The sequence below is a fragment of the Nerophis ophidion genome, linkage group LG14 (genome assembly GCF_033978795.1).
Source record: "Nerophis ophidion isolate RoL-2023_Sa linkage group LG14, RoL_Noph_v1.0, whole genome shotgun sequence".
Lineage (NCBI taxonomy): Eukaryota > Metazoa > Chordata > Actinopteri > Syngnathiformes > Syngnathidae > Nerophis > Nerophis ophidion.
The window spans coordinates 12314265-12324984 of NC_084624.1; the positions used below are offsets into that span (position 1 = coordinate 12314265).

The 10720-nt window shown below is 36.3% G+C and overlaps 1 protein-coding gene across 1 annotated transcript in view; it reads right to left on the reverse strand.

Moving 5' to 3' along the window:
* Positions 1-3930: 3930 nt before the first annotated feature.
* scinlb (scinderin like b) overlaps positions 3931-10720 on the reverse strand; it is a 62657-nt gene continuing 55867 nt past the window's right edge. The window contains 4 exon segments of the mRNA XM_061919851.1: positions 3931-4453; positions 7889-7949; positions 9895-9972; positions 10044-10159. Coding sequence (XP_061775835.1) covers positions 4293-4453; positions 7889-7949; positions 9895-9972; positions 10044-10159 — 416 coding nt within the window. The 3' untranslated portion in view covers positions 3931-4292.

Below are 10720 nucleotides of genomic sequence, written 5' to 3' on the forward strand. Positions count from 1 at the left end.
GTAGTGGTTTGTTGGATTGATAAAAGAAATAAAAATTAAAAAAATTAAATAAATAAAAAATCGATTTAAAAAAAAATGAGAATCGATTCTGAATCGCACGTGAGAATTCAAATTCGAATCGATTTTTTCCCACACCCCTAATATATATATATATATATATATATATATATATATATATATATATATATATATATATATATATAGAAGTGCAAAGTCATAGGCTCACTCAATTTCAGTAAATAACTTAAATTTGGAACACAGCATCATCGACCGGAAAAGGGTGGAGTGCCATCTCCCGGTTGGGGAGGAGACCCTGCCCCAAGTGGAGGAGTTCAAGTACCTAGGAGTCTTGTTCACGAGTGAGGAAAGAGTGGATCGTGAGATCGACAGGCGGAACGGTGCGGCGTCTTCAGTAATGCGGACGCTGTATCGATCCCTTATGGTGAAGAAGGAGCTGAGCCGGAAGGCAAAGCTCTCAATTTACTGGTCGATCTACGTTCCCATCCTCACCTGTGGTCATGAGCTTTAGGTTATGACCGAAAGGACAAGATCATGGGTACAAGCGGCCGAAATGAGTTTCCTCCGCTCTCCCTTAGAGATAGGGTGAGAAGCTCTACCACTCGGGTGGAGCTCAAAGTAAAGCCTCTGCCACATGGAGAGGAGCCGGATGAGGTCGGATCATCTGATCAGGATGCTACCCAAGCGCCTCCCTAGGGAGGTGTTTAGGGCACGTCCAACCGGTAGGAGGCCACGGGGAAGACCCAGGACACGTTGGGAAGACTATGTCTCCCGACTGGCCAGGGAACGGCTCGGGATCTCCCGGGAAGAGCTGGACGAAGTGGCTGGGGAGAGGGAAGTCTGGGCTTCCCTGCTTAGGCCGCTGCCCCCGTGACCCGACCTCGGATAAGCGGAAGAAGACGTGATGTTAAGCGAACTATGAATAATAAAACACACCAAAACATGTGTCCTTTATCATAGCTACACGTATAACAAAAAAGCTCGTGAAAATCAGTGGTATTTAGTGAGGTAAGATGAACTAAATCCGCTGATGGTTCATTGCTCCTCCCAAATGAATTGCATAGTGGAGCGGATCACCACTCCAAGATGGCGGCCCCACGTCTCGTCGGTGCCAGTAGGCAGTAGCGCTCGATGCTGCGTACCCTTATAAGATGTCTATGGTCACCGCTACCAGGTGTGAATGAACGATGGGTTCTCACTTCTCTGTGTAGCGCTTTGAGTGTCCAGAACAGCGCTACATAAATCTAATCCATTATTATTATTATTATTTATTATTCAGTGTTTCCCACAGGTCAGGCATCTATTTGTGGTGGTGTGGTAGGGCGGCGGCGGGGGTGTTTGCGGGTGGGGGGGTTATGGAATCGGATGGGGGGTGGGGGTGGGGGTGGCAGTGGCGGCGAAGACCAAGAAGAATGCGGAGTTGGAATATATTTACAACACTTTATGTACGTATTTATATACATATTTATATAATATTTACATGTTTATACAATATGTAACTACAAGCTCCATTCACAGACAGAGTCCCATTGCTTTTATGAGCGGTCGAGTGAGTCAAAAGCCCCCCCCAAAAATTTTTTATTTATTATTTATTTATTTTTATTTGTGGCGGCCGTAATTCTGTCGTGGCGGGCCGCCACAAATAAATGAATGTGTGGGAAACCCTGTTATTATACCATTCCATAAAAACACTGCAACAATTGTCATGAAGAGACCCTTCGTATCGCGCATGCGCCGATTTTAACGCGCGAAATACAACCCGGAAGCAGATACCGTTCCATAAAATCATAGCAACAATTATGAAGAGGAAACTTTTTTTTGCGTCACAAACTAAAAAGAACAGAACGTCTAGAAGTGCATCGATGGGAGAAATACAACAGAAATGTATTTAAGAAGGTTGCTGAGAAATGTTGAATGTTAATTCAGACTCCCTAATAAAATAAGAGTGAGATATGAAACATAATCCATTCATCCATTTTCTACTGTGTGTCCCTTTCAGGGTCGTGGGGGGTGCTGGAGCCTATCTCAGCTGCAATCGGGCGGAAGGCAGAGTACACCCTGGACAAGTCGCCTCCTCATCGCAGATTAAAGATAATGAAGTAGGTGTATTAAAAGTGAATTTGAATGGGTAAATGGAAAAAAAAAAAAAAAGGAATTATGGGAAATCTGGCCATTTATTTTTTAGAATATAAATAATATAAATATATATATATATTTTTATACATATAAATAATTAGAAATTATACAATTTTACCCTGCCTGCTATAGTTCCTTTCATGTTTGGACGAAATGGTCATTAACACATTATGATGGGACTGTCTGTTGTTCCAAATGGAAACTTTCCAACTGTATGTTTTAATTATGTTAAAGTAGTTATTTTCCATGATTTAAAAAATAAAAATAAAATCCAAAATGTTTTTCCCATGAATTTGTTTTAGCACAAAACATGCATAAAATTAAATAAACAAAAAATATATATTTTTTTCATATACATTTTTTTTTTAGAATTGTTGAAGGAGAGCACACAATTCCGTAATAGGCTGAATATTTTAATGTTGGAACAGTTTGAATCAGATGAACAATGTGGGGGTTGTAGAACTTTGAAGAATGATTTCAATGGGATTTTCGGAAAAAGCAGGAATTTTTGGGTAAAATGGTAAAAAAAACAAACTTGAATGTTCGAAATGAGTTGAAGTTGTTGGTGTTAGAAATGTTCACATTGATCGAGAAATGTTGAAGTAGTAACATGTTGAGTTGAGAAATGGCATTACGGAATTCCGGGAATTTTTCCGGTTCAAAAAACAACTTCCTTTTTTATCCTGATTAAGAGGAATGTTTACACAGTATTTTGGACATCTGTGTTGCTGAATCTTTTGCAATTTGTTCAATTAATAATGGAGACTATAAAGAAGAATGCTGTTGGTGGAAAGCAGTAGATTGCAGCTGCCTTCAGCAACCGAAACACAGCCGTTGTTTCTTTGTTTGTTGTGAAGATTAAACAGAGCGGTCAAGCGAACATGTTCCTCTACGTCAACCAGCAAGTTTTTGGATGGGAAAATTGTGATATTAAGTCGGCTCTTACAGGAGACTTGAGTGGATTATGGGACTTCCTCCTGCAGCTCAAAAAGGCAGTTGTGATCTTGGCTCCTCCATAGGCTTCTCTGAGAGACACTGGCGTTCACCGCAGCCATTCGACTTTCAGGTATGTCTTTACAATCTCACTAAAACACTATTAAAACAATAAGCAGATAAGGGATTTTCCAGAATTATCCTAGTAAATGTGTCTAATTACATCTGAAACGGTCCTAATGCCGCCGGTTTTTCTTTTTTTTGTCCTTCACTCTAACTTTCCTCATCCACGAATATTTCATCCTTGCTCAAATTAATGGGGAAATTGTCGCTTTCTCGGTCCAAATAGCTCTTGCTGTTGATGGCTCACATTATAAACAATGTAAGGAGCCCTCACACCGGTGACGTCACGCGCACATCGTCTGCTACTTCCGGTACAGGCAAGGCGTTTTTATTAGCGACCAAAAGTTGCGAACTTTATCGTCGATGTTCTCTACTAAATCCTTTCAGCAAAAATATCGCGAAATGATCAAGTAGGACACATAGAATGGACCTGCTATCCCCGTTTAAATAAGAAAACCTCATTTCAGTAGGCCTTTAAAAAAATGTGGAAATGGTGAAAGTTTGAAAAATGGCCAATTCATTTCAAGTAGGAAAAATGTCCCGGAAATCTGTGAATTTTTGGAATTTGTGAAGGGATAGCCCGCGATTACCGAGTAGGCTGAACTTTTTGAAGTTGCAGCGCTTTGAATCTGGTGAAAAAAGTGGAAGGTAGCGCGCGCCAAGATCTGAAGAAGAAGTTGAAGTCAAATGATAAATAGATGAACATTTGCACGACACGCATTTGAGCTGCGGGAGTTTTATTTGAAAGCGTGGACACGGTGATAAATGCGTGCATGCATATACAACAAAGAAAATGCAGCATGCAACTTCTCCCAAGTAGCACAATCCAGACGTAAAAGCTGTCTGCAGCATCTCGCCTACTTCCTTTACATAAATGTAAAGGAAGTATTAGTATTCGAGGAAATATTAGCAACTATTAGATCCAATCAATACAAAAAAAGCCTCCTTTTCTAGACCACTCTGATCCCTCTCGGCCTTCAGTCTGACTGCAAGCTGGGCTTTTGGCACTTAAGGATTTGGAGGTAAGGGAATGTCGGGCAACAGCTGCTAAATAGGTGCAAAGTTAGCGAAGAGTTTGGTGCTCAGAAACGAGCACGGATCCTCTCCAGGGGATCTGTCTCCCACATCTTGGGGTCCCAAGCATGGAACCAGCCGGTGAAGGTGGGCGGCTCGGCTCCCTGCTTGATGGTGGTGATGGGCAGCCCCTTACGGCCGGCTGGGTCCAAGTCCACGTAGTCTCTCGCTGCAAGAGATGGACAAAGGAACAAATTATGACTTGCAGTCATGGACACACGACGCAATTGGAACCTTTTCAAATGTTTTGTTCATATTAAAATTATGTTCTGCTATTTAAAAAAAAAAAAATCCCCACGTTATTTATGTTTTAGCACAAAACATTCATCAAATTAAATAAAATATTTAAAAAAAAAAACTTTCATATAAGTAAATAGAAATGAATGCTCGCATTAGTTCCATTCATGTGTGGAATAAATGGTCATAAACACATTATGATGGGACTGTCCATCGTGCCAACTTCACCTGATACTGACACAATTGGTAAGTTACCAAATGTATGTTTTAAAGATGTTAATTAAAGTAGTCATTTTCCATGATTTGAAAAAAATAAATAAAAAAAATCCACATTTTTTTTCCCATGAATTTGTTTTAGCACAAAACATGCATACAATTAAATAAACTAAAATATATATATTGTTCATATTAATAATTAGAAATTAATAAAATTGTGCCCTGCCTGCATTAGTTCCACTCATGTTTGGACTAAATGGTCATTAACACATTATGATGGGACTGTCCGTCATTCCAACTCTGCCTGATACTGATACAATTGGGAAGTTTCCAAATGTATGTTTTAATGATGTTAAGTGGTTATTTTCCATGATTTAAAAACAAACAAAAAATCCCCATGAATTTGTTTTATCATGCATAAAATTAAATAAACAAAATATATATATTTTTTCATATAAATAATTAGAAATGAATACAATTCTGCCCTGCCTGCATTAGTTCCATTCATGTTTTGAATAAATGGTCATTAACACATTATGATGGGACTGTCCGTCGCTCCAATTCTGCCTGATACTGATACAATTGGTAAGTTTCCAAATGTATGTTTTAATGATGTTAAGGTAATTATTTTCTATGATTTAAAAAAATAAACAAAAAATTCCCCATGAATTTGTTTTAGCATGCATAAATTTGAATAAACAAAATTATACACATTTTTTCATATAAATAATTAGAAATGAATGAAATTTTGCCTGCATTAGTTCCATTCATGTGTGGAATAAACGGTCATAAACACATTATGATGGGACTGTCCGTCGTGCCAACTCGGCCTGATACAATTGGGAAGTTACCAAATGTATGTTTTAATGAAGTTAAAGTAAATATTTTCAAAATTAAAAAAAAAAACAATTCCTAAAACATTTTTCCCCCTGAATTTGTTTTAGCATGCATAAAATTAAATAAACAAAATAATAAATATTTTTTCATATAAATAATTAGAAATGAATGAAATTCTGCCTGCATTAGTTCCATTCATGTTTGGACTAAATTGTCATTAACACATTATGATGGGACTGTCCATTGTTCCAATTGGGAAGTTTCCAAATGTATGTTTTAATGATGTTGAAGTAGTTATTTTCCTCAATTAAAAAATAGATAAAATAAAATCCGAAAAAGATTTTTCCCATCAATTTGTTTTAGCACAAAATATGCATCAAATTAAATAAACAAAATGTATATGTTTTTTTCATATAAATAATGAAAGTGAATACAATTCTGCCCTGCCTGCATTAGTTCCATTCGTGTTTGGACTAAATGGTCGTTAACACATTATGATGGGACTGTCCGTTGTTCCAATTGAGAAGTTTCTACATGTATTTTTTAATGATGTTAAAGTATTTATTTTCCTCGATTAAAAATAATAATAATAATACAATTTTCCTATGAATTAGTTTTATCACAAAACAGGCATAAAAATAAATAAAGAAAATGTATGTATTTTTTTCATAAAAATAATTACAAATTAATACTATTCTGCCCTGCCTGCATTAGGTCCATTCATGTTTGGACTAAATGGTCATTAACACATTATGATGGGACTGTCTGTTGTTCCAATTGGGAAGTTTCCAAATGTATGTTTTAATGATGTTAAAGTAATTATTGTCCATGATAAAAAAAAAAAATTAAAAATGTTTTTCCAAAGAATTGGTTTTAGCACAAAATATGCATAAAATTAAATGAACAAAATGTATATATTTTTTTCATATTAATAATTAGACGTGAATACAAGCGGTAGAAAATGGATGGATGGGTGGGATACAATTCTGCCCTGCCTGCATTAGTTCCATTCATGTTTGGACTAAATGGTTATTAACACATTATGATGGGACTGTCTGTTGTTCCAAAACTGCATGATAGTTGGGTAGAGGCATGGTCAAAACACAATTGGGAAGTTTTAAAATGTTAATGAAGTTTAAATAGTTATTTAAAAAATATAATAGTCCTAAAATGTTTTCCCCATTAATTTGTTTTAGTACAAAACATACATACAATTAAAATCATGTTTATTTTAAAAAAAATATTAAAAAAGGTTCACAACTTTACAAATACAAATAAAAAGGAATCAGGGTGGACAGCATCCAGATAAAATTCTGCTTAGGGCCCCGCCTGATTTAGTTTATTATTGTCTTCCGTTCATGTTTGGAATGAATGGTCATTAACACATTATGATGGGACTGTCCGTTCCAAAGTCATATGTCAACAGAAAAAGTAATTCATTTAATAGCGCAAAAAGGAATTGGCGCCCCCCAGTGTACGGTAGGCACATGGCGTATGACCAATCGAGACTGCATGGACGCTTGGACTTCACAAATAGGTGTGCAAATACATAAAAAACTAACTATTTAAGAAATCAGACTACTTCAGTGCACGGAAACATAGTGAAGAGCACGCAGACACATGTCGCTGGCCTCTTTGGGTCTGAGCTAGTCCAAGACAAAATGTGCCCCCTGGAGCTAGAAAAGTAAAAAGGCCATCGTCATCGTTGGCAGTCACAAGAGCAGCATGTCATACTAATGGTCTGCGTTAGAGCCCAAGGGCATGATGGGTAATGTCTTGAACGCACCATACACGCTCCAGTGAGCGTGTATTAATAATAATAATAATAATAATGGATTTTATTTGTAAAAAAAAGCACTTTACGTTGAGTAAACAACCTCAAAGTGCCACAGTGTAAAAAAAATTGTAATAATATTAATAATAATTTAAAAAAAGATAATAAAAATAAATAAAATATAAAACTAGAAACAGCCCAATAGCATGTCTATAAAAAGCCTTTTTTAAAAAGATGGGTTTTTAAGCCTTTTTTAAAAGCATCCACAGTCTGAGGTGCCCTCAGGTGGTCAGGGAGAGCGTTCCGCAGAAAGCCCGGTCTCCCATTGTTCGTAAAGTATTAATCATCGTTTTGAATGGAAAGTCTTGCCATTCATGCCGACAGTGAAAGAGTTCCCCTTGTAAAAAGTGTGTACTTGTGCACTGATTACGATGCGCCATGCCAGGAAAACAACTTGTGGTGTTTTTTAAAACGTTGCTTAAAGCTGCATGAAGCGTTTTCCCAGCTATGAGCGGCTCCTAGTCTGAGTGTGCAACCAACCTATTTTGGGAGCTCCAGCTTTTTCCTGCGTGTTCGCGTCGTTACCGACCCAAATAAAGAGCTGCGTGGAAACCAGAAAAAAAACACATTTTTCATCTCGGATTTGATAAGAGCATGGAGGGTCAAATGGGGGGGAAATGAATAAATATATCTTGAAATAATGACCTAAATATGTCATTGGTTAATTACCCTTGGAATTAGACACTTACTTGTGTTATTAAAAGTGTTTTTAATTTATATAATATGAAAGTGCATTGAACTATTTAATAAAGTAAATAATTATTTCAAATATTTCATTAATTATTTCACGCTTCAATAAATTATATACTATGCATATATCTTTAAATAAATCGGTAGAATATGGATGGATATGTGTATATATATATATATATGTGTGTGTGTGTGTGTGTGTGTGTGTGTGTGTGTGTATATGTATATATATATATATATATATGTGTGTGTGTATATGTTTGTGTTTTGTGTATGTATATATTTATACATGTCTATATAAATGTATTTATATAAGCGGTAGAAAATGGATGGTTGATATACATACATTATGTAAATATACATACATATATATACATACATATACATATATATATATATATATATATACATATATATATATATATATATACATATATATATATATATATATATATATATATATACCTGTGTGTGTGTGTGTGTGTGTGTGTATATGTATGATATGTATGTATATATGTATATACAGTGGGGCAAAAAAGTATTTAGTCAGCCACCAATTGTGCAAGTTCTCCCACTTAAAATGATGACAGAGGTCTGTAATTTTCATCATAGGTACACTTCAACTGTGAGAGACAGAATGTGGAAAAAAAATTCACATTGTAGGAATTTTAAATAATTTTTTTGTAAATTATGGTGGAAAATAAGTATTTGGTCAGCCATTCAAAGCTTTCACTGATGGAAGGAGGTTTTGGCTCAAAATCTGACAATACATGGCCCCCTTCATTCTTTCCTTAACACGGATCAATCGTCCTGTCCCCTTAGGAGAAAAACAGCCCCAGAACATGATGTTTCCACCCCCATGCTTCACAGTAGTTATGGTGTTCTTGGGATGCAACTCAGTATTCTTCTTCCTCCAAACATGACAAGTTGAGTTTATACATCAGTGAGAGCTTTGAATGGTTGACCAAATACTTATTTTCCACCATAATTTACAAATAAATTCTTTAAAATTCCTACAGTGTGAATTCCTGGATTTTTTTTCACATTCTGTCTCTCACAGTTGAAGTGTACCTATGATGAAAATTACAGACCTCTGACATAATTTTAAGTGGGAGAACTTGCACAATCGGTTGCTGACTAAATACTTTTTTGCACCACTGTATATACATATATCTTTATATAAATATGTTTGTATAAGCGGTAGGAAATGGATGGATGATATACATACATATATGTATATATATACATATATGCATGTATGTATATATTTCTACATATATATGTACATGTGCGTATAAATATATATTTATACATCTATCTTTATATAAATATATTTATATAAGAGGTAAAAAATGTGTATATATATATATATATACATACACACACAGTATATATAAAAACAAAAGGGACAAGCAGTAGAATATGACTTTGATGGATGAGTTTGACAGACAAAATAAATTCATGAAGCGCTGACATACAGGTTCATGCCGTCCATCCTTTTTCTACTGCTTGTCCCTCTCGCGGAAATAATTAAATAAATAATGAAATACTTAAATGTAACGATGAAATATGAGAAAACATGTTGAATAATTGATTACAATGGTTAAATTGATTGAATATTGCAATATATTATTAAATTATTTAACAAATACATGCACTTTTACATTTAATAACACATGTTTGTATTTAATTCCAATGGTACATATTTAGTGACACATTTAAGTCATTATTTATTCGTCCCATTTTACCTTCCATACAAGAGCAAAGGGAAATTAGTTTCCATGTTCAGGTCTTACTTGGCTCCAGGTGTCCAGGATCATGACATCATCAGTGGCCAAGTCAGACTGGGTGAAGTCTCCTGGCACTTCTTCCACCTTGAAGCAGCAAAGTGAACGCATCAAATCCTCCACAAAAACTCTCTCCGGACTTTTATCATTTTACTTACGATGAGCCTTCCCGTTTTGTTGGAACAGCCAAACAGACGCGGCGGTTTGACCACATTCTGCAGAGTCTTGGAGGTCTGGTATTCCTTCTTGCCACCGAGGGCGGACCAGAACGCCGCTGAGAAGAAGACGGCCATAAGGTGCGATTAGTTTGGACAGAACAAAAAGTCCATCATGTCCTTCGGTAACAATGAGGATGTCACTTTTGTCACTTTAGCTCATTTCTGTGCCGTTCCACACCATTGTGTTCGTAGAGTGGCAGTGCCAGCAACTTGAGGGTTACAGGTTCGATTCCCGCTTCCGTCATCCTAGTCACTGCCGTTGTGTCCTTGGGCAAGACACTTTACCCACCTGCTCCCAGTGCCACCCACACTGGTTTACATGTAACTTAAATATTGGGTTTCACTATGTAAAGCACTTTGAGTCACTAGAGAAAAGCGCTATATAAATATAATTCACTTCACTTTACTTATAAAAGGACCTTTTACTTGCACATAACCTGCCCTCTCTACACATTGGGGTCACGTCTCCTGCCAGCATGAAACACAACATTTAAAGACCCGACTGCCAATTTCCGTAGCAGATTGCGGACATTAATCCATTAAAAATATAGAAAAGCTGCTGATGGTGTGTTTGACCGAGAAGCAGCTGCAAAAAGACACCTGAAAATTGATTCTCT